Source organism: Drosophila melanogaster, chromosome X (assembly GCF_000001215.4).
Source record: "Drosophila melanogaster chromosome X".
NCBI classification, from domain to species: domain Eukaryota; kingdom Metazoa; phylum Arthropoda; class Insecta; order Diptera; family Drosophilidae; genus Drosophila; species Drosophila melanogaster.
The window spans coordinates 14,749,849-14,773,981 of NC_004354.4; the positions used below are offsets into that span (position 1 = coordinate 14,749,849).

At 37.8% G+C, this 24,133-nt stretch overlaps 1 protein-coding gene across 2 annotated transcripts, besides 2 other annotated features; it reads right to left on the reverse strand.

The window, feature by feature from the left end:
• Nucleotides 1–7,682: 7,682 nt before the first annotated feature.
• On the reverse strand, nt 7,683–15,939 carry CG15890 (uncharacterized protein). 2 transcript variants are annotated; one of them, NM_001298316.1, is made up of 5 exons: nt 15,555–15,939; nt 10,150–10,518; nt 9,397–9,798; nt 8,549–9,289; nt 7,683–8,487 (listed from the first exon to the last, which is right to left on the reverse strand). In NM_001298316.1, exons 2-5 carry the CDS (start codon nt 10,515–10,517, stop codon nt 8,199–8,201), a joined length of 1,800 nt encoding a protein of 599 aa, NP_001285245.1. In that variant the 5' UTR covers nt 10,518; nt 15,555–15,939; the 3' UTR covers nt 7,683–8,198. The 2 variants fall into 2 exon arrangements, with proteins under 2 accessions (NP_001285245.1, NP_572968.1); NM_132740.2 differs by having other exon boundaries at nt 10,150–10,521.
• A 683-nt stretch (nt 15,940–16,622) lies between these two features.
• Nucleotides 16,623–17,098: a mobile genetic element.
• A 3,526-nt stretch (nt 17,099–20,624) lies between these two features.
• Nucleotides 20,625–20,879: a mobile genetic element.
• Nucleotides 20,880–24,133: the final 3,254 nt, after the last annotated feature.

A 24,133-nucleotide genomic window follows, 5' to 3' on the forward strand; every position in this document is an offset into this window, starting at 1 on the left:
ATAAATATGTCAGAAATATGAGATCTATGAACTCTCAATCTAGGAAAGCAGCTTTATCTATCGTTTAAATTATTTAATGTTCTTATTTACCATAAATATACTTCTTCATTAACATTCTATTAGTACAATTATTTCTCAGTAGACGTATCCTTCAAAGATATGTTGTTTTTGTGACGAAAAAGTCATTATAAGATAAATATGTATATACTTAAATTTAAACCTACTTTCCCTTTTAAATATTTTGCACACGAAATCTTATGGAAAATAAACCTATCTTACTCGATTTCAGGTCGCACCTTCCTCACAACAAAGACCCCGATCTCAAAACTTCCGCTGTCATGATTCCGTTTCAAAAAACCACTCATTCACCAATGCTAATCGCAGACGGAGGAGATATACATACATATGTATGTATTTATACATACGCACATAAGTGCATGTGGGAATAAGAGTCAACTTCAGATGGAGAAGACACTGCGACGCCTGCTCAAGCGCTTCTTTCTTCATTTCGTGGGCTCTTCCTTCTGAAAAAAAGCGATTCTTAATGCTCGCAGCTTGCCCAGTGGCATGCCCCAGGCAGCGGAATTGTAAGAAAAGGGAACGTGCCGGTAGAAATCTTCACCGGTTCCCGAGACAGGGCTTCCGTTCGAATTCTCTGGGGTTTCATTTAACCCTCTCCCGAAGACACTGAGCAAATCTGCACGACGTCATTAAAGTTGAAGACTGCAATATAAGACAGCTAAACTATTGAAGAAACCATTACAATCATTTCATCACTTAACATCGATATTATTCGAGTATGTAGATGTACTGATGATTCTTCATGGCTAAAAGCTAAAGTTACCAACAAATTGGTGCGATTTCAAAAGGTTGACAATAATATTACCCTTTATTTTTGTATGTGCACTTCCTTTCTGGTTTTTGATTTATTGTTTTTGACATATTTCTCGTTCGTCGTTCTTTGGCCTGCTATTTCTTCGGCTCACGAGGATGGGAATGTCAGGCTTGAATTCGAGTCTGAATTTGGGTTTGCGTTTCAAGTGGATTCGGAGCTGAAAATCGTTCTTCGTTATGTTTTATTTATAACGGATTTGTTTCTGCCGCCACTTTTGGCTTTCCGTCGTCATTGTTTGTAAATATTTATGCCAAGCCGCACATGTGTGTGTCCCTTACTCAAGACTCCTCCCTTTTTGTATTTTTTCTTCTGTTTTTTTTTTTTTTTTCTTTGACCTGCTGCTCGTTTTGCTTTTGCCCCTTTTTGATTTGGGTCCATTTTGCTAATTCCGAAGGCTTGGCCTTAATGGAATTTAAATTTCATTTGATTCCTTGGCTAGAAAACCACAGCGAAATATGGCTGGCTTTTGCCTATTGCGGAAAACTTTCGGTCGATTTCACTATGCCCGGAGCTCTGGCAGCCAGAAATTTGAACCGCAACTACAGCTTGAGATCCATGCACTCAGAAAAATTCGTACTCAAATTAAATAGATCAATATGATAGCATGATACATAAACTATTAGAAAATCAGGGAAACTTTGTTCAAATATTATCTAAAAATTGGGTCTTACCTAGGAATATCTGGATTATTTTAATTTAACTATCATATTGATACTATATCAATATGATGCCTGAGTTTCTCACTGTGCACCGAAAAGTGCGAAACGTGTAATTATGACGCCGCCTTGCACTTGGCCAAGCAAAATGCAAATGGTCAGCACCTGATCATTACGATCATTATGGAGCTGAGACTGAGTTGCTCCAGATGAGGCCACTGATGGTCATGATGATGGTCAACGCCTTTCGTTTGGGGGCGTGGCACTGGCGCGTACGCCCGGCCAAATTTGTCCCACGATCGCGATATTTTCCGGTAACTTTATACATTTTTCCTCATCAGCAGCGCAATAAAGTGAGAAAATGAAAGGTGAAATGTATAAAAATAACAAGCTTTTAGTTAATACATGCAATTCAAATAGGGAATATGCAATAATTCATGTTGTTAAGAGATGTTGTTAAGAGTCTTGCGGTTAGTGTTTATGTTTAGTTTTTAGACCCTTCAATATTTAATATTCATTTATATTAGGTGCATAAAATATAGTTTGCTGCTTAACTTTCATACGCCGACCGCAGTTAACGCAGTGCCACAATAGAAATTCATTTTTCGCTTGTATAATATTTTCAATTAATTTTCGAAAATGGCTCGACTTACTGCCTCAAAAATGTTTGCTAGAATTTGTTTGTTATTTCTGGCTTTCCTGTTGTTGCGGTTGCTTCCATGTCTTTCTAATGAGCCTTTCGGGTGGCCGAACATCCACCTCTTTTTCCAGCGTTCGTATTTCGTTTCCATTTCCTTTTTTTTTTTTCTCATTTAAATGATTTATTTATTTTTGCAAGCTTTTGGCCTGTCCGTCGCAACACACACATCCCTTAGAACCAGGATTGACTGCTACACTGAGCAAAATGTAATGCAATAATAGGATAGTCATAAATATCTTATACCAAAACCACAATTGGCTTATAAATAGAGTTTTCAGTTTCAATTGAAATGCCAACATATTTTTAGTCCAATAAGCAGTCTATCCTTTCACTATTATAAAATGAATAAATATTGTATTTATTTCTTGCTGTGCATCTTCTTGGCCCCACATTGTTGTGGTTTGCCGTAGCTTCTCTGGCTGCTGGTGTTTTTGCTGTAATTGTTGCTGGGAAATTGCTTCTGGCATTTGATTTGTACATCATTTTTAACGAAGCATAAAGTTTTCTATATAAGCGATGTTTCGGTTCAGAGGAACAGGACATGGCAGGACAGACACAGAAACACATCCTTGTTTGCCGGAGTCCTTGACTCTGCCCCTTTCCTCTTTCCCCGCCGCCCAAGACTCAAGTTAATGAACAAAAAACGTGGCATGCAGATGTATGTAGCAAAAATAATAATAATAATATTATTATTATTATCTCTGCCACTGCTTTCCCAAAAAAAAATAAAATGATTTGCACTTTCCACTGCACTGCGGTCCTTTGTTCCTGACAGAATATTAAACAGGGATTTTCGTTCACTGGAAACATTAAATCAACTAATTAGAAAATTACGATGTGCAGAGTGGAAAAATTAAGCAAAATTATGCAATTTTTAGAGGGAAAATAAGGGCTATTGTAATGATAATTTCCATTGAATTTGGTGTATTTCTTATCTAATTTAAAAACCTTTTTACCTTTTTTGAGTAATAGGAGACCACTTAAGCGCTAATAGTATAATTAATAGTATAATCTATTGCAAGGTTTAACTATTTTAACCTTTCACAGAACCAATTCTGAAAATAAAATTAAGCTATATTTCTTGATTATTAACAAGTACTCTGCCATGTACATAGAAGGAATAGCATTATACATATATCTGTACTAATAAATTTCCAAATGCCTTAGAACCATTTAGTTCCCATCGATCCAGCCAATTGCACGGGATTTTGAATCCCAACGAACCGAAGGCGAACAAATTTCAGCGGAAGAATTACACAGATCTTGCGTTTCTGGGAGTTAGGATCCCCAGTTCGTTGGCATCGAGGCATGCCGCCCAGAGGTTTCCGTTCTGCATCTTACCACTCAAGTAGCGCCGACCAAAGCGATGCAGCACTGCACATTGCATCCCATCTCAAGTGCACCTTCCCATTGCCATCACCATCCCCATCACCATCACCAATCATCATCAGCACCATCAGCATTCTCATCTTCCCCGACTTCGACACCGTAGTCGTCGTCGTCGTCGTCGTCTTTATCGATGGGAGACTATCGGAAAATCACGTAATGGGCACGTAGGCCAAATATTTACTTAAGCCCAAGTCGTGAGGGGAGGGTCCGGGTTCGAGGCACAGGGGCCACATTAATGCTGTGGTGGCGAACCAATTGACTTCACAAGAGAGCTGTAGCTGTAGCTGGGGCTGGGATCTGAAGCTAGAGGAGGAGCTGGACCTGGACCGGGAACTGGAGATGGAGATGGAGTTGGAATTGGAGTTGGAGATGGTGGTGCGGAGGGGGTACTGGGATCGGGATGGGAGGCGTGAATGAGTAGCCGGCGTACACAATGCCTTTGCCCAGCGATTGTTTGCCTTAATTGCCCACATTTACTGCAGCATCAGGGGTATAAGTTAAAAAAAAAAAAAAATATTAATTAACTTTGGTAAATAATTATGCAAAACTATGGCAAAAACGAATGTAATATGCAATCAATATAAAATACAAGAAAAGGGTGGTCAATTAAACTGCAAAACAATACAAATGTTTTGTAGATATTAACATTATAGTAAACATTTGCTTGAATGCAATGCCACAAGTGCTTCCCACGTTTAATCTATTACTAAAGCAACTTGTTGAAAAATGTAAGAATGGTACAATAAACCACAAAAGCGAGGAAATCAAATTTAAATATTAATGGTGTTTAAAAAAGAGTATTAACTTACAAAATATTTATTGTTTACAAAACAAAACGTGTAGACAATCTAAATAAAATAGTGAAGTGTGAGACTTAGTTCTTCAATAATATTCATTTTAAATAACCATTATTATGTTAGCACACAGCTAATTGTTCAATGATTTTCCAAAAAGTAACCCAAAATTCCATTTAAAAAGCAATTACATTGTGGCCAACTTTAAAGCATTGCTTAGTAAAAACAACTTTAGAAGACACCTTCGTTTTGAGGAATATTCAAATGCGAAAAGTTTTCCTTTGACTCTGTTTTATTTTACTGTAAGTGGCCCCGCAAGTGCAACTTCAAGTTCAACAGTGAACAGTGACTTTCAGAGGGTTGGGATGCAAGGAATGCGAATGGGTCTGAGATCCCCGGTTCGAGTTGACTTTGCATTTCGGGGAACATAATGGATGTGGGGGTATTCCTTTGAGGACCACCCGCAGCAAGCGGATTGCGAGCAATTCCATTGATTAGGAGAGTACATACATCAATTTGACGTGGCTGGATCACGGCTTTGCCAACGAGAATCCTCTTGAGGAAATTACCAGCATACACTGCGAACGTAAAGTCCAACCGAAACAGAACCTTTCCACCCTCAAGTGTGGCAAATATCAAAGTCAAAGAATTGTGAAGTGGCAACACACAAACGGATGGTATACGAAAAACAACTGGGCAAATGTGGGCCAGACGAGTGAAGGTGGCAAGTATTTTGCACTAAAAGCGAAACTACTTAGCATTTGCCATCGAATTCAGACTCCAAATGCGAAGCCCAGGCGGAAACGGAAACAGCAAAAGAAATAGAAGCGGAAGGAGCAGAAAAGCGGAAGGGAAAGGGAAAGCGAAAGCCCAGACCGAGGAATGAGGTCAAGAGACAAAATAGGCTTACTGACATGTGTGTGTGTGTGTGTGAATGTGAGCGAGTGCGACTTTCTCCGTCTGAAATGAATTCCATGTGTGTGTGTGTGTGTTTAGCCACCCTATGCGAGAATTTAATGGTCAAATCCCTTGACTTTTGCCCAGAAAGTCAAATCTCGAGGTTCTTTAACCTTTGGGCTTCCTGCTGCAGATTTTTACATCCCATACTCAAAACGGGCGTTCAAGGGGATCTTCAGTTCAGGAGCAGAATGCAACACGAATTATCAAAAAAAATTAATAATTAAGTTTTAATATCAAATGTTTCGAAAAATAACCAAAGGTTTCTGTTGGTTTCAGCCATTTACAAAAATAGAACAAATCACATTGATTAAGATTCTTTTATAACTTCTATTAAAAGACGAAAAAACAAAGTAATGGGTATTCTGCTGTCGAAACACATTAACGTTGCTTTGTTGCATACATATATGTATTTATTTTTTTGGAGTACCCTGCGCTTACGCTTAATTAACTCGTTTGATGCCGCACAAATCCATATGGAGATGCCCATTTGTTTGACCGCCTTTTAGCCTCTGGCTTTGACTTGGCATTTGGATTTGGATTTGGTTTTTGGTTTTGGTTTTGGTTTTTTTGTTTTTTGGGAACTTGATAAACCGATAGAATTTGTTTGATTTATACGCGGCCAATGGGTGAGCAGGGAAAATGGGGTATTAATTATGGAAAGTGCTCCATTCATTCCCCGAAAACACGCTCCGGGACATGTTTAATGAACAGTTTACTGTGAAATTGTCAAGAAAATGCGTGTTTAAGCCAGATTAAATGCAGCTCGCCACTGATTTATGGCCATGTTGCGCCCCACTTCACACTCGAATTCGTTGCGCTGGCATTGTTTACTTCAATTATTTATGGGTCAACGAATCATCTTAAACAAGCCAAGCGAGCGTTCAGCGCAAAACAAAAGGTCCCACAAATAGGGCCATATCAAATTTCTGATGCATTTACGAGTAATGCAGCAACATGTTGTTAAGTTTGTCTCGCTCCGATATGGCCAACAAGCTGAAAGGATGGGAATATTGTGACTTAAATTCGAATTGAAGTTGAAATCGCAGGGGGGTGTGGTGTGTATGGGGACTGCAGGTGGGCGTCAGTATCGAAAAAGTAATTAAAGGCCAGCGAGACAACGATGACGATGAGGACGGCGACGATACTAAATGCTGATGCCAGCCGCAGTTAAAACCGGACCCTGCCCACCTGCCACGCCCACCGAAAGTCCTGTCAAGTGCAATACGTGCCACGTGCAGTTGCCAAAACAAAAAAAGCCAAAACCAGCAATAATGTGCCGAACGGAAATGGTTTGCATAAATCATGAGCGACTCATAAATACACTGTTTTATTTTTTGTTTGGAATATCCATGGAATCATACTTATATTTCTTGATAAAAAGTTTACGAGCAAACGAGATTTTAAAAGAAAATTTCTAGAACTAATTGTTTACGAGATCTCGATAATTTCTCAGAAGAGTGGATTTGTTCGTATACTAACTAATTATTATTATGTTCAGAATATATCCACTTGAAGATTTTGAATCATATTTGAAAAATTGTTTTTTTTATATCATCGATGTTCCCATTTTTGAACAGCCACCTAGAATATAATAGAAATTCCTGCCTCACGGTAATTATACAGTCAGTTCCGGACTTATCACACAGTTAATGCACTCGCTAGTGTTGCAATGTCATTGGGGATGCCGCAAAAAGAGCAACAGTAGCAACATACATACGTACATACACTGTACGTAGATACCACATGAGGCAGATACAAAACGCATCCGTTTTGTGCAATGTAATCGACAATTATCAGCGACATGAGCAAACCAATTGTTCAGTGCCGCGTGTCCGCAGTCAGATATCCTTCGTCCCTCGTCCTGCGTCCTTTGTGCAGCGGACTTCTGGATTCCTCGATTCCTGGCATCCTGTTTTACGTGCAGGAAAATGGCGATAGGCTCGCGGCCAGGACTCCATTTAGTCCGCCAACTAGTTCATTTGTGTGTGTAATTGTTTGCCGGCGACACTGATTACGGTGTCTAAAAACACTAGTTAACAATGCAAAATAATGAATTTATAATTCATATTCAAGTGTTTTCGTCATCGACAAGAATTACATGTCTGGAATAGTTATAGAAATTTATAGCGAATGGGAACAATGCGATTATCGCAAAACATTTTACTTCTTTCTGTGTAAAATGTTGAACGTTTTATTTTGTTGACTAGTGAATATGTTCATATGCCACGTTAGGGTCTTTTGAACTTTGACCTCTCACACACTGCATGTAAAAGTCAGTCACCACTTTTGGACACTTTCACATTTATTAAATTCATCTTAACACTCCTTACAGCTAAGCAAAAAAAGGAAATCATAAAAATAACATATCGCAGTAAGATACGATAATTACAACGAAAACGAAAATATGTTTCGTTAAACTTAGGTCTAAATAAAAAAATAATAATAACAATATTGTACACATTGTTTAGGTGAATAGTAATGGAAACAGGTTAAGGTTCGAGAATAAAACGGAAAATCTAGGCGAGTCTAAAGCTCTTAGACAGGAATTTTAATTTAAAATAGTAACATGTATCTAATCAGTTTAAGATTTTCGATTTTAAGGATGTAGGTTCAAATTCTTGGACTTTGTTGCTGTAAAACTCGGATAGAATGTCACATTAAATCGATTTAATAACTTTTAAAAATTCCGAAAAAGAAATTCCAACTCTTTCCGATTACTCCAACTCTCGATCTCCAATTTCCTCAGCGGAATGTGAGTATGTACATGAGGATGGGATAATACTTTGATTCCCTTCTCATCTAGCCTAACAATCCCGATCCTTGACCTTCTCCTCCTGAACGAACCCATGGTTCTCGATGCCCCGTTCGATTTGTTGTGCGGTGTTTGTGGGTGGTGTCGATATAGGATCTGCGTGCTCCAAGGACTCGTGTATCACATTGGCGATGATCCCGTTCATCTGACCCTTGGCCTCGCTGGCCAGGACCAACGCTTCGATAGCATTGATATTGCCATTGGGATCCTTCACGGCGGCACTTTCAGCATCCGCGGAGGCCAGATTTCGCCGCTGGCGAACCTGGAATCGGTACATCCATCTGAGGAAGTGATCACAGTGTTATTATTAATCCTGCCAGAGTAACGCAAGCTGCCACTTACAGGAATATGAAGACAGAGAACAGGGTAAGACCACCGCCGAGCAGGAAGAAGGCACCTGGCAGGACTCTCAATGTAGCGGCATACAAGGTCGTGTACATGGGCGCAAACACCATGGGCATTAGGGCCTCTGCCACTCCGAACAGCGAGTTCACCTTGCCCAGTTCGTCCTTGGACACCAACTTGGTGGCTATCGAACGCATCGCTATAAACGCCGTGCCATTGAAGATCTCCACCAGTCCGCCCAGGTACATATGCCATGGCAGTGTGGCAAAAGCGTAGACAAAGGACGATAGGATCTTCGAGGTGCTGGACAAAACGCCGACCAGTGCATCATCGATGTTCAGCTTGTGGGAGAGAATGCCCACGCAGAAAATCACACCGATGAGACCCGTAAACATGGCATAAGTCGAGAAGAAACTAAACTCCACTTCCGACCAATTGAACCGGAATCGCGTGAATAGATACGTGACTGCCATCTCGCCGTGCAGTGGACCAATGATGACCATCACCACGATCATCAGCAGGATCACGCGTTTGCGGCGCTGATTTTCGCCCTTCTTGAAGGCCACCCGGAATGTCTGCACCACGTGCTCCTTGTCGAAAAAGTCGGCCAGCAGGCTCTTTTGCTCCGCACTTTTCTCCGGCCGAGATTGTGGCTCCTCCAGGAAAAAGAAGCCGTAAACGAAGGCTATCACGTAGAAGGCGGCGGAGATCGAGAATACGCCGTAGAATCCAATTTGCCTGTAAGTGAGATGATATTACAGATTTTACAAAAAAAAATATACTATATATAAACCATATCTTATAATTTAACAATCATTTTCGGCAGTACACAAATAAAAACTCACTTGAGCAGCACTCCACTGAAGGCCATTCCGATCGGCACGCCCACCGAGAAGCAGACATTGAGAATGCCGATCCTCAGCGTGCGATCCTCCTCCGTGGTGATGTCCGCAATGTAGCTGAAGACGCCCATCAGCATGGTGAACCAGCCGCCGCTGAGGGAGGGGAAGATGGCTTCCGTGAGGGCGGCTGCCTCCATGGGCGCCTGTTCGAAGTAGACGCACAGCATCAGGCCCACCACCCCCAGGAACTCGCCCACCACCGGGATGAGGATGCAGGGCTTCCGCCGGCGATGGCGATCGCTCCAGGATCCCCAGAAAAGGATCAGCAGGCAGGGGAACAGGGACTGGATCACCGTCTTCCAGGCGGCCATTCGCGCCACCATTTGCTGCACTGTTTCCTCCTCTCTAGAAAAAAACAATAGCCAATCGAAAATCTTAATATACAAACAGCTAGAATTAATTGCATTTTAAAAATTAAACAAATAATACTCCTATTTAGTTCCTATACAAATTTATGTCATTAAAAGTATTGATTTATTACTTATGAATATAGAAAGAAACATTTGGTAAAAAAGAAAACCTATAGTGAAGCCCAAAAGCAAGCAACAAAGTATAGTAGTTTGAAATATAAAACACTGCATAACTTTGGGCACATTGCAAATAATAAGTTAATTATTAAAAATATATATAAGTATATATATTCAATATATGTGAAGTGTTTTAGATTTCTAAGGACATGGAATGTGAAATACCTACAGTGTGTAGTTGGCTGTTTGGCGGCGGGTGAGTGCATCGCACACCTCATCCCCGTAGGCCATGTTCACTCGACAGGCCTTCTCCAGGTTAAGATTCTGGGTGGCCAGATTGGAGAGCACGCTGGGCATGATGTAGGCGGCCAGGATCGGTTCCACGGTGACATTGTTGGCCACCAGGCGGATCTTCTCGCGCCAGGATCGTTTCACGGGCGGATTCGTTGTGCCATTGTCCTTTTCCTTAGCTATCGGTTTATCCACACCACTGTTGGTGGACTGTGTCGTCGTCATCGCCGAAGGAGGTGGCGGCTCATGGTTCACCGTATACTTGGCGAATTTAGCATCGCCCAGGCTGCCGTCCTTGGGTGACATCCTGCTGGAAGTAAAAAAAAATATATATATATTAAAAATCTAAGTAAATGAAGAATTATGAAGATTTAAAAAGAAAATTTGTAAATATAACATAATATTTTATAAGGCAAGCAAAATAAGTCAATTTTTAATAATATTTGTTTAAAGCATTTTATTGTAGTGTGTACTATTAAGTTTCTAATAATATAATATAATTGCACTACTGGAAGAGAGATAAATATACCCAATTAGTTTTGAACACATGCAATGCAAATTTTCATTATAAACAATTAAACCCACGAAAGTTACTGATCTCATTCGTGGGATGCACAAACTCTTCGGATTTTTTAACTGTTTACATCTCTATATAATCCCTTTTTTTATAGCAAACACGTGGATAAATATATAATTATATATGTATCTTTATAGCTTAGTCTGCATTTGATTTTTTTTTTTTATCAATCTGAAGTGAATGAAGGCGAATAACCTATGAAATGTTAAATTTAACCTTTTGCGTTTTTTCGAGAGTAATCTAGTATTGCTACCCCTTGAAGACAAATTTGCTGTTGTTATCTAAAACGAATTGTCATAAACACAAAATTGATAAATTTAATGAAAGGCCCATTACCAAGGTTTTTTGCACCGCTATTCTTGTATATGGTTTTATAAGCACAATTGGGTGTCTTGCAAACATTAAAATCTTCGCATTTAAAAATGTAATTACTGCTCTTATCCCTAAAGCATATCGCCTTGGTCTTTTTGATTAAGTAAAATATTTGAGTTGAATAAATTACGAATTTTGTACAGAGTACTAGAGTACGCTGACTTAATTTCAAGTTAACTTAAATGCCTTTCGTTTCGCCCTGTTTTCTGTGTCAGCGTTTTGGGATTGAATGCCTTTCGTGGAGTCAAAGTCAAGCAAAGTGGGGCGTCAGCATGCGATCTCTGAAGGCTGTGGCGTTATCATTAAGGGTGGGGTATCTGTTATCGGAACCCCAGCCTGATTTCGCAGCATCCGCTTGTAGGTCGGCTAATGAAGCTCCATTGGCTGAAAACCCCAGATAAGTAGAAAATCAGCAGCAAACATCATTCGGCATGTCATGCCAATTCTATTGCCAAGTGTAATTAGTGGAACTCCGATCTGTATGGAATGGAGTCCCCGGGTCTGCAACTTTATCTTGAGATTTGGAAATCCCAGACAACAACGACGACGTTTTCATTTTTCACTTGGCGTTGTTTTTTTTTTTTTTTTTTGTCTTTTTCTGTTGCGTTGTAGCTTTTAATTGTTTTGCTTAGTGCATTTGTTTTTGTTCGCTAAAAGTGTTTACACAATTGTTGCCACATTTTGGCTTAAAGCATATGTATGTGCTGTATGTATACCTGTCTATATGGCATTCCAACTTCACGTGCCAGCGCATTAACCTTATCTCGCGGTAAATGCTAAAAGAACCCACCATGATTATGGCTAAACATAATGTACATATATGTGCACTGTATGTATGGAAAATCAACGATGGGTATTTAAAACAATTAAGCAAAAATACATAGAGTCTAGCTTATGATTGTGGAGATCAACAAGTGCCTAAACTAATAGAGCTCAGATCACTCGTGTATTTAACTAAATTCCTACTGAACTGCAGCTGTGCGCTAAGAAATTAGTTTAGGAACATTTGAAGCGTTTAAAAATTATCACATTATTGTATATTGATAAATGAAAATTAAATGATGTTTATTCGGCAGAAAAAAAAATATGAGTAATTCTATTTCCCATCCTATGTAGACAGACAGTTAATTCCCCAATTTCAAGCGTTTTAATTAAATCGTCGCGACGAATTAAAATTACCCAAAATTAGGCAAAAGCTAATTGACCTTGACAGGTGATCACACACACACACACACACACAGACGCACACACACACACCCAAACATCTTGGTCATAAAGTGCAGCACTGACCGTTTTAATCTCCAACTTCCGTCAGGCGATGACGCAGTCTAATAGAAAAAAAAGGCACATAGAAAGCTATTGCGAACAAAGTCCACACTTAGATTCGGCTACCAAATGTACAGTGCAGCTTCGAGACAATGATCGCGGTTCATAAATAAATTCGCAATCAATAGTAACCACTATAGTAATTGCATTCGGTTTTACGCCCGTTTTCCCTGTAGTTTATCGTCTCGCCTATTGTTTAGATAAAAATTACAAAAAAAAAAAAAAATCAATTTTCATTTTTTCTACAAATAGTTTAAAGCTTTCAGTGACATAAATCATTTGAAATGATTAATGTATCTCACTACTTTGTTACACTGTGGTATTTCCAAACTCATATTTAGTATGGCCAATTGTTAAGGCACGCCATGTTCGCTAATTCACTTTAAAGCATCTTAGCCCAAACCGACCCTATATATTTTCAATCTTAACTTATGGCCCATAAATCTTGAAGAATTGCCATTGAAAAGCTCTTGACATTGTCACATCTCGAGCGGCCGCATTTGCTGAACTGCACTTTCTGAAGTTTGTGTAACTTTTTTTTTTGGAATTTCCACGCGCGATCCAATGCCATTTAATCAGACGTGCGTTGAACTCCATGAAATTTAAGGGCGCGGATCAGGAAGAAGCGGTATTGAGGTCATCTTGGGCCGGCGATCGGTCACGTCAACAATCCACACCGATTTGGCCACCAATCCGCCGACTTTTGCATACGAAATAGCCAAGTCAATGGATTGGCAAAGGTGCAACTTCAGGAAGCATACGTAGGCCATAGTTGGCCATATGGCCAAGGTTACACTGAGAACAAAACATGGCAATACAAGATCACAATGCTCAAAAATAAAGACAAACAAAAGCTTATCTATTTTCGATTAAAAAAAAACCAAATCAACTACTGTGGTTATTAAATTTCGCATTCGCATTATTAATTCACAAAATAATTATAATTGGTATTATTATTTTGTGTGATTAGATCAAAAAGTTAATGTAATAATGACAAAAATGTATTATTAAAGAGAATTTCGTACTATCTATTCTATTAGTCAGTGAACTCACCAGTGTGTGAGTATTAAAGTATAACCTATAATATCTTACTGTTTCGGTAAAATCACCTAGAAAAATGCCAAATATCACATATGTTATCGAAATGTCATGGTGACATAGGTGATATTTTCACCTATCTATGGGTATATGATTTTCCACTCTTCCCACGTTGTTAATCACGGGGAATAAAGCCAAATTGTGCTATTATTTAATTTTGTTTTTTTTTTTTTTTTTTGGGGTCCCCAACGTTGCTATGCTCATTTCCGGCTGGTTAACAAAACTTTTCACACAAGCGAATCGAACAAGCGATGGCGCTCCAAATTACCCATTTACGTTATTAATTGCATGTCTATGACAGATACAATTAGATATTAGAAATACGAGTGTGGCATCGCAGATACGCCATCACACGGATACGGATACAAAGATACAAAGTTAGATACTGCCGCAACGGAGTCTGCCCGTGACACAATAAACAGAGTTCTGCTTTAGTCGGGGGCACTAAATTGGAAATAATTAAATACAATTAGCTGGCGAAAAAAAGAGGAAAGAAAAACTTTTCTTCTCGGATTTATTTATGCACAATTCAATGGTAAAATTAGCCGCCAAAAAAATATTTAAACACACGAAGGCAGCCTGAGCTCAAATACATAATGCACAGAAAACAATTTCCATTTTTCCAATCCATAATGTATAACTTTTTTTATTAATCATTTCGCCTACAAAAATATATTCATTCAATATGTTTAATCACATCTTGAAGCGAGTGAAAACATACTTTGTAAACCTGTTTGCAATTCGCGGAAGTTCCGGCCAAAAAAAACAACAACACAGAAACAGACTAGCAAAACAAAACGTGATAAATTTAAAAAACATAAGTCGACTATCAGGTACCCATTACGTTCAGTCATCTAAGGGATATTATATGTATAAACTATATATATATATATATATGTTGTAATTAATGAAATATAATAATCATGATAATAAAATTTTAAATCATATATTTTTTGCACGAATACCAAAGTATATACATATGTATAAATTACGATACGGGTACGAATCTCTATTCGTCGTTGATCAAACTAATGATAAACGAACCACTAATTTGGGCAATCAAACAATAGCGAAAAACACGGATCTCATTTTGCAATAGACAGATAGAAAACCGCCACAGAAAATGCGAAAACAACCAAATTTAGTATAAATTAAATGCCATTTGCGTAGATTTATTCAGGCCATAATTATAATTAATTGGGCTTGACAAATGGCCTGGGATGGTACGAGATTGTCACCGAAATTTGGATTAAAGAAAGGGTTGTCGAAATTGTTCAATTATTTTTAAAAACAATATATAATACGAGTTTAACTAAGCGCTTCAAATTTGTTTTATGGGTTTAAGCAAACTTTAAAACCTTATCATTTAATGCGAAATGCAAAGAAAGTTTTTTAAAAAAATCGCTAAATTAAAAAAAAAAAAACAACCCGCATCAGTTGAAAACAATTAGTTACCAGATAGTAATTTCAATTAACAATTTAACAATTCAATTAACAATTGCTTTAGCTTATTCTTACCCACTCTTATCTTATAATTTTGATTATTTTGTTTTTTATTTCTTACTATCTTTATTAATATTTTCGCTTATGAAAATTGCAAAACGTAACTGGAGACACTGAATTTTTTCATATTTTCGACAACCCTACGTGAAAGGGACGTGGACAGCAATGGGCGCATAGCGATGGTCAAACAAGCGGATTTGATTTAATTTACATGTCGTTAATAAAATTAGTAAAAAAGCAAGATACACACACACACACACACGCACACACACAATTGGGGGATATACATTTACAGATGCAGATTGAGATACAAATACAGATACACACACATACATATGCACATGGATGCTGTAAGCAATTGGTGGAGCAACGGCAAACGATATACGTGTACACTTGCGGAAATACCCATCACCGATTTTCCCTTTCTTTCGATTATTCAATTTTAATTCTCTGCAGCATTATATTACCTGAGACTCACTAATGCACTGCTCCTCCGATTGAATTATTTTGTTTGTTTTTTAATCGCCGCTGGTTTCTGTTTGCTCGCAATCATTTACATTGACACACGGCTGCAAATGCAGTTGGTGGGGATCGCTTTTCGAATGGCAATCGGTATTGGGAATGGGTATTTAATATTGAATCAAAAGTACGGCGGGCGATGGCAAACAAAAAAAAAAAAGGTAGGAAAACGTTGCCTTCTGTGTTTTCTTTTTATATTTTTTATTTGTATTTTTGTTTTTTTTTTTTACTATTTATTCAGACGCCACTTTCGGGCTTAACGAGTTTTGTAGTAAATGCAGCTTGTGCTTGCAGTGTCTCTAAACCATCGGCGTTGAGCTGAACTCGGCGACTAAAATTTTTCGTATTGAATTTGATGAGTTCCGCTGGGCAGCCGCCGCACGGTAAAACGCCGATGCCGCTGCCGCCGTTGCACAGTGGAACAAAAATGTGGCAAAAATCAACACAACCCAGAATATAAACCTTTAAGATAACAAAATTTGAATGAAGTTGAATGTAGTTAAATGGTTTTATATTTTATGTAGGTTAATACGTATAATAAGGCACAAAACCTTGATAAATAGTTAATTAACAATCAGTTCATTGGGATTCATTAATAGTCTTTTACTTTACATTTATTTATACGAAATTTAAACTCTTTTATTAACGATCCATTTAAGCAACTGCAATTTTGTTAAAATATACACTTCACCTCAAAATGTTGTTCATGATTTTGTTTGGGTAGTGGCTAGCCAGGCCCACTGTGCGTCGGCAGATTCCGTCGTGTTGAGGTGGGTGGGTGGTGTGGGTCGGTCGGTTGGTTGGTCGGTCGGTTGGGCGGTACGATCGGCGCTGAGCAGCGCTGCTGTCGCAGAAAACACACTGAAACAGATATCTGTTGGCAAACACGTGGAAATGCCAGCAGTCCACCTTTCTTCAAATGAACCCTATGCGTACTGAAGATCCAACTTCAGGAGAGAAAAAATAACACAAGAAAAAAGGCGAACAATCCCCTTGAAGATCGCTCTTAAAAAAAAAAAAAAAGAGAATGCTATAATCGACTTTCAGACCCGACTAGCAGATACCCGTTACTCAGTTAGTGCGAATACGAACGCGAAATTTCATCATTTTTCTGGGACATCGATAGATATTGGGGAATAAATGAGAAAAAATTTAAAAATTGTTCCAAAGTGTTGGCGTGGCGTGGTAAAAAGTTTAATTGGAAATCAATAGAAATTTACAAGACTAATAAAACTATTAAGAAATTTCGAAAAATGGTTTGAAAGTGTGGACGTGGCAATTTTGTGCGGTTTGTGGGCGTAGGAGTGGGCGTGACAAACTTGCGTTGCGTCTTTGTCTCTAGAATCTGTATGCTGAATCTCAACATTCTAGATTTTATAGTTCCTGAGATCGAGAAGTTCATACGGACAGACGGATATACGGACGTGGCTAAACTGGACTCGGCTATTGATCCAGATCAGGAATATATATATAGTCGGAAACGCTTCCTTCTTTTACTCTACAAGTAACGGATATAAAAAGATTATTTTACGTGTGAATTAAGGAAATTAAAATATTTTATAACAAACAAACTTAAATCTTTTACTTCACCTAAGTCGTTGAAAAATATTGAACTAAATTGGAGAAAGCTTTTATTAAACCCACTAATAACCTTGTTCGTCCTTATATAATTTATTAATTCCACACAATTCTGGCAATTGTGTTGCAATTAGTGTACTACACCTCCCCACGATGCCAATTAAATATGTTTAGCTGTCCCATTAGTTGATATTTATTTAATTGTTAGCCGCAAAAAAAAAAAGTTACATCTTTGAACACATATGTGTTTATTGTAAGGGTCTTGGCTTGCAAAAGTTTATAAAATTCTTAATCTTAGCTTATTAGTTTACTTGCAAACACATCTTCACTCACGACCAAATATCCAATTGGAATTTGTGTATTTCTGGGGAATACCCAAGTGAAACGTAATAGGTAATCAATCACGAATCAATTAAAGATTCGAATACCTAATAACCAATTATCAAACAATTCTACGGTTTTAGGCAAGCCAGTTTCGATTGATTTTAAACTATCAATTTGCAAGCGTACAAAAAAATATGATGTTATGTTATCAAATGTTAGCTATACTTTACGAATATCTTTCACCTTCATTAATTGTTGCAAAAACTATACAATTATTAAGTTAGAATCTTAAAACTTTCGATTCTTGATTGTTCAATTGAACACTCAATTAGTACGCTTGATGTTCTGTTTGCAGGCGATGCAGCTTGCTCTTAAGCGTTGGCCATAATTATCGCACTTGCTGCCACTTTTAATAACGCCTAACGTCTATGTGATTATGATTGTGATGATGGGTTTCGTTGGGCAGTGGGGTTCAGTGAACGCCTGCTTGGCCTTGACTCAGAAAGCCACAATGCCGCGGCGGAGACCGCAAAAAGTGCATCCATTGACTGCAGAAGCTAAGGGTCTTTGCTCGACTGCAGCTATGGGAGCTATGTTGCAGCTGATGTTGGCCAAATCGAAACGCGTAGGACAGCATTAAAGGCAGTGGAAAAGATTTAATAGATGAAAAACAAGCTAGTGTTCTACATATTCAAGCATTAAAATGCGTCTCCTTTTCCATTGCATACTTACAGTCACTTTAATGGTAATAGCTTTTTTTATTTTTTTTTTCTTATTTCAACTATTAAAACTTTTGTCGATTTGATGCTTATGCACTACACTGTACCCGAATAACATAAAGGGTACTGCGCTACCACTGAATGCACTCAGATACAACTGCCTGGCTGCATACAAACTGCATAGATAGATAATTTATAACTGGTCGTAATGAGATAGAGATTAAAAATCAGCATAGCAGCCAACCCTCCAGTCGGTAATCAAGCAATAATATTTAGTTATTTGGTAATTCAATGCAAAACATGGTAACTGCCAGGTGGGTACGTTGCTCCGTGGCTCGGAACGCTTTTGTCCGCTACTGCTAGTATACAAGTCGTAGCAAGTAGTGCTGATTAATTTCCAATTGTTATTATTGTTATTATGTTCGAACACCCTTCACCGACCGACTGGCAAACGAAATGCAAATCTATAGATGAACTGCCGTTTTGTTCAGCATAATTGCTGGAAACCAACCATGGATCGATCGCCAGACAATGCAATCGAATAACTGCGACACCTGTCGTCGCTACTGGCCATAAATAAAACGAAATAAAGCCAGTGGATCTAATGGATCTAATGGATCCCTTTCACGAATACGGCATACGAAATTCTTGAAACTCTATCCCATCTCGATTGACATACTTAATTATTTAAACCGGTTTGCATTTGCGGAAGAATCTCAAATAAAAGACATGCATCTGCCAAGCGATTGATCATCTTAAATGTATTCATAGCCAACGATATGGGATCGCAGTACCGCCCAATGCCATCAGTTTGGTTTTTTTTTTTTTTTTTTTTTTTTTTTTTTTTTTTTTGTTGCTCGGAAGCCCCTAAGTCGTCTTATATAAGCCATGTTATTCGGTTATCATACATCATTTTCACCCAATTCGTTTTGTAATATAAACAAATTCTCTTTACACACTTTCTCTCGATCACTTGAGAGCGCCGTTGGCCAATTAGTTAATTGTGTTGTCGCTAATTAACCGAATCGATTGAATTTTGCATATAAATTTGAAAGGTAATTATTAAGCGACGATCAAAGAGCAAAACAAACAACGAAGTTACCTTTGCGTCAAGAAAAAGGTAAACATGTTTTCTTATTTGGCTTAGACTCGATGAAAAATAAATATCCGAAACAAGGTTGAATTATGATTTGGGTTAACCGAAATACCATGCATATTTGGTTCAGAAATTAACTTATGCTTAAACTATATAATATTATTTAAGTTTTGCTAAAAGGTTAGAAGGTACAATTTGTTAGGTTATTAACATAAGTGAATGTTGTTTAATTTAAATAGAATTTAAATGTTTTTTTTTAACTTAACTTATAATGCAAGCTATGTTTTTAGAATTATACTTTTTATTCCTTACACCTTAATTATTTTTTTTAATGTAACATATTTTTGTTTAATTGTCAAACCACATTACAAATCCATATACCCATTTCTCTCCAGCAAATGTCATATAAACCTATTGAACTTACCAATCATATCACACAATTTCATTTGCGATACAGTAATTCACCGACACATCAATAATATATAAACATCGGGTTTGGGTTTCTTTTAATAAGAAATCGGTGTTAAAAGTTGGTACAGCGCAACAATTTTCGCTTGAGAGCTAACAGCCCAAACGAAATGCCTCAATGGAAGTGCCAACAATAATGGCCAACTTGAGTCACAATTGGTATCTAATTTTGTCCAACGCCTTTGGGCCAGTTGACAACGCACATTTGATGATTTAATGGGTTAGTTGGGCAAAAAGTAGCGAGAGAAATTAATACAGAGTAGAATATAGGGCAAAAAAAAGAGTGCTTTTTCATTTAATTCGATTTATTTCGAAATAAAAACCAATTACAGCTTTACCTTTAAAGGGGTGCAAATAGAATACATAAATAATAATAACGAACATTTTTGTTCTTATTTTTATTTAAAATATCTGCAGAAAAAAACTCCCGTTCAGTCAAATTAATTTGCGAATATTTACCTCAAATGTTAGTAAAAAAAAAAAATAACTCTATTATATTTGCGAATAGCTTATGCCCTTGTACTTTGCTAGTGACCAATATAATTGGCAGCAACAATAAAGAACAAGTAAATAAATAACAACAATCAGAATGCCAAATGCCCATGACAGCACAATCTGACTGGGAAAACGGTTTGCAAATCGTTGTTGTATCATTTGTTGGGTAAACAAATTATAAGCTATGTGTATGCAATTTATTAATAGTAAAGTTAGTGGGGTCGCATACAGTCAAGCTGCTTTTAATGTGTCAACGATTTGGACCAGAAAATATTTGAAAAAGAAAAAAAACTACATTTTAATACCCGTTACTCGTAGGGTAAAATGGTTTCGATTTCGACCATACAAAGTATATATATTCTTGATCGGGATCAATAGCCGAGTCGATCTGGCCATATCAAGATTCAACATACAGAAGTGACCCATGTTGCCACGCCCACACTTACGCCTACATCTTTGGAACAATTTAAATTTTTTTCTCATTTTATCCCGCAATATCTATCGATATCCCAGCAAATGATGAAATTTCGCATTCACACTAGCTGGGTAAAGGGTATCTGATAGTCGGGAACTCGCCTATAGCAGTCTCTCTTGTTTTAATTCTATTAATATTAGATATATATTTATATACCATGTTCAATAGCCATTATTGTACTATTTTATTTCGATTTAGTTCTAGCTGGCAATTCTTTTATCGGTCGGCAAGACCGCAACAAGTTCGAAATCGATAGAGACTCTATATATATATATAACCTTTATATATAATCCTTTAAAGAAATATTCTCAGTGCTCTTATTTTCCTCACTGCACATATGTACATACATACATATGTATGTACGTTGGCCCATATAGAGGAAATGTTATAATGATGAAATAATAAAGCCGGAGGACAGGCCAAACAAATCCTCGGGGGAGTTCAAGCAGCCCACACATCCTGCCCACAATAAGCGTTGATAGTCGTCATAAAAAAAAGCCAAAGAAATACCCTAAACTCAGCCCAGCCTCCAGCCCCATCTACACCATCTTGGCAGCATCCAAAGTGCAAACAAAAGGGGGCCACTGGAACAACAACAGCAGCCCCTTATCACCACCACCACCACCAAAAAAAAAAATATATATATATATAAATATAAGCAGGAAAAAAAAACGAGCAAGATATAACCCCTTGGGGAAGTCCTGTCCAGAAATGCTCCGTTGTTTCGTGTTAAATTGACCGCTCACATGCAACTTGGGGCCATGGAAGACAATAAATATTTATATGTAAATGCCGGCAATATTGTCTCTATTGTGCACACAGGGCACCAAACAAACAAAAAAAAAAGAAGAAGGTGGGGATCCTGCTAACCTGAGTCCGGAGGGTACAGTTCACACCATGCTAAGTGCGCCGGAGGTCGCACTAAAGTAAGCCATTAAATGTAACAATTGATATAATTGTACGCATTATTTGGGCTGCAGGAAAAGTTATATGGTTTTCCAGCGATTTATTTTATTTGTATTTTTTTTTTGTCACCTTGTTAATGTTTATAAAACGCTAGTCCAACTCAAAAATTGTGTGGAAACACAAACCGCCGCCGCCTAAAAGTATGCAATGCAAAAAGAGTACAAGAGTATAAGTTGAATCAATTATTTAATCTAATAAAAGACAATCTATAAGCTGTTATTGCTGCGTTTTAATATAATTCATTTAAATTACTTTTTATGATTTGATTGGGAGTAAAATTAGTATTCTTTTTTGAGCAACAATTCCATCTGCGAACTTCCGAACTTCCAAACAGCTCTTGTTATACGAGGTTAATTTCTTGCAATTTTTCAGTTAAATTTTAAGACAATAAATGCATTTATTTCAATTTCAATTTCTTGCAAAGTTCCTCATATTTTTTGACCACACATGTGTGCGTTTGTGGTGCTGCCTCCGGGGCAAGAATAAACCCATTTCCGTTGGCAGATTCAGATTCAGCTTCAGTTCAGTTTTCAGCTCCAAGTGACAGAGTCGAGGCTAAGCGACCACTTTAAAGTACCCTGAACTTGATTAATGAATGGCAGCGCTCTAAAGTATGCTACGTCGTGCAGCTAAAACACACATACTCGCACACAAGGCATCCAACACACGCACACACACACACACACACACACTCAAAGTGTCAACGACACGGGGCAAAAAGGAGAAAAAAAATTATGGAAGGCATGGCAAAAGAAAAGCACCGAGGTCTGAGATGGCTTAAAATCTGTTTGGCACGCGGAGCACAAATTGAAATTGGCTCACAACTTGGCAGCTAATTTAATATTTTCACTGAAGATATCTGCGCGGTTGTTGAAAAGTGTGAGTGAGCTCTACACTTATAATTGTCACAGGCACGGCTTACAAGATATTACACGCTCCATTCAAAGTTATAACGAATGAATGCAAGAGACTATGTTATTCATTATTTAATAATTTAAAAAAAAATGTCTCGAAAATATTTACTTTTAATTTTGATTGCATTTATGATCATCTATCTAACTGCTAAACAGTTTGCTTTTCAGCCAACCATAATAAATATATACAAGCTCTTTTGACTTGGCAGTCTCAATTTTCTACTATCTTGCCGTCATTTGGCTTCCTGATATCAACCTTTTTAATGCTTCCTGTGCAAGACTTAAATATATATAAGATAACTGAATGTTCAAAAGCGCTAACTTTCATATAAAATATTTGTCACACGTTGTTGGTTATTTAAATTACATTTAATGCGGTATAAGATTCAGCTGACAATTTGCTGTAATCGAATTTGAAAAACTTTTTAGCAGAGAAATTTCATATTGATATATTTTTGTGGACTGAAATATTTATTGGATGCATATATCAAAGCAAACTAGTAAGTAGTTTCCTCCACAATAATCTGAACTCTTAATTTATTCGCAGGCGCACATTTCAATCCATCAAATCAAGCCATGAATAAACTGATTAAGTAATTTATTCAAACGTCCATTTATTCATTAGCTAGCCTGAGCATTAGGTATATATTTTATGTGCGTGGTATGGTTAAAGTTTATTGGCAAAAAATAAGGATAGTACACATACGCAGTGTGGGCAAATTGGCATTCCAGACATAAATCGAAGGTCGAAATCCACAGTAACGAAACTCATCAGACACGAACGGACTTCGATTTCGCCCAAGCTTATTTTCGATTTGTGCAACAAATGAAGTGAGAAATTATTTTTATTATTATTTATATTTTCACTGCGAATGCTGTGATGATGCCACCCACATACCACATCCGCACCGTGGGCGAATCACGTATTCCAAAAAGCAAACAAACGTTGGAGCCCGCATATATAAACAGGCTGCCAAACGCTTCTACACGGCGGGTAGTTATGAAAAGTAAGCAAAAGCAAATGCCAGGGAAAAATAATACGAGGGGGTAGATATGGGTGTATACCATCACGAAACATTGAAGCAGCAGCAGTAAAGTACACATATTTTTCGGTGGCTGTCCGTCAGTCACATCATTAAAATCGAGCATGGAACTCAGCTGAAGCTGCCGCCTAATTCGAGTCCTTGCCGCAAGATGTGCTGAAATGTGCCGCCAGGAGAGGCCAGGATGGTGATGGAGGCGGTGGTGTAGCTGAGAGCTGAGCACGGGCACTGGATAGGGACACCCATTCTCTCGAGGCGTTCATCAATATGCCAAACATGTTTTGTTATCATCAAATGGAAAATGCTTCATTTTCACGTACGCCAAAACGGAAGACAAGGGCACTGAAAAAAAAAAACCCATTTCTTTAAGCTTACCAAAATTGTAATTGTATACATTTAACAGCGATTGTATTTTCTAATAAAATGTTTAAATGTAATGTAAAATATAT

What these genes read in the sequence shown, in the direction of transcription:
- CG15890 (NM_001298316.1), bottom strand. Translation starts at nt 10,517, where the DNA reads ATGTCACCCAAGGACGGCAGCCTGGGCGATGCTAAATTCGCCAAGTAT. An exon ending in TTCAGTGGAGTGCTGCTCAA is followed by an intron (nt 9,290 to 9,396) that starts GTGAGTTTTTAT and finishes TCTCACTTACAG; the next exon opens with GCAAATTGGATTCTACGGCG. An exon ending in TTCTCTGTCTTCATATTCCT is followed by an intron (nt 8,488 to 8,548) that starts GTAAGTGGCAGC and finishes TCACTTCCTCAG; the next exon opens with ATGGATGTACCGATTCCAGG.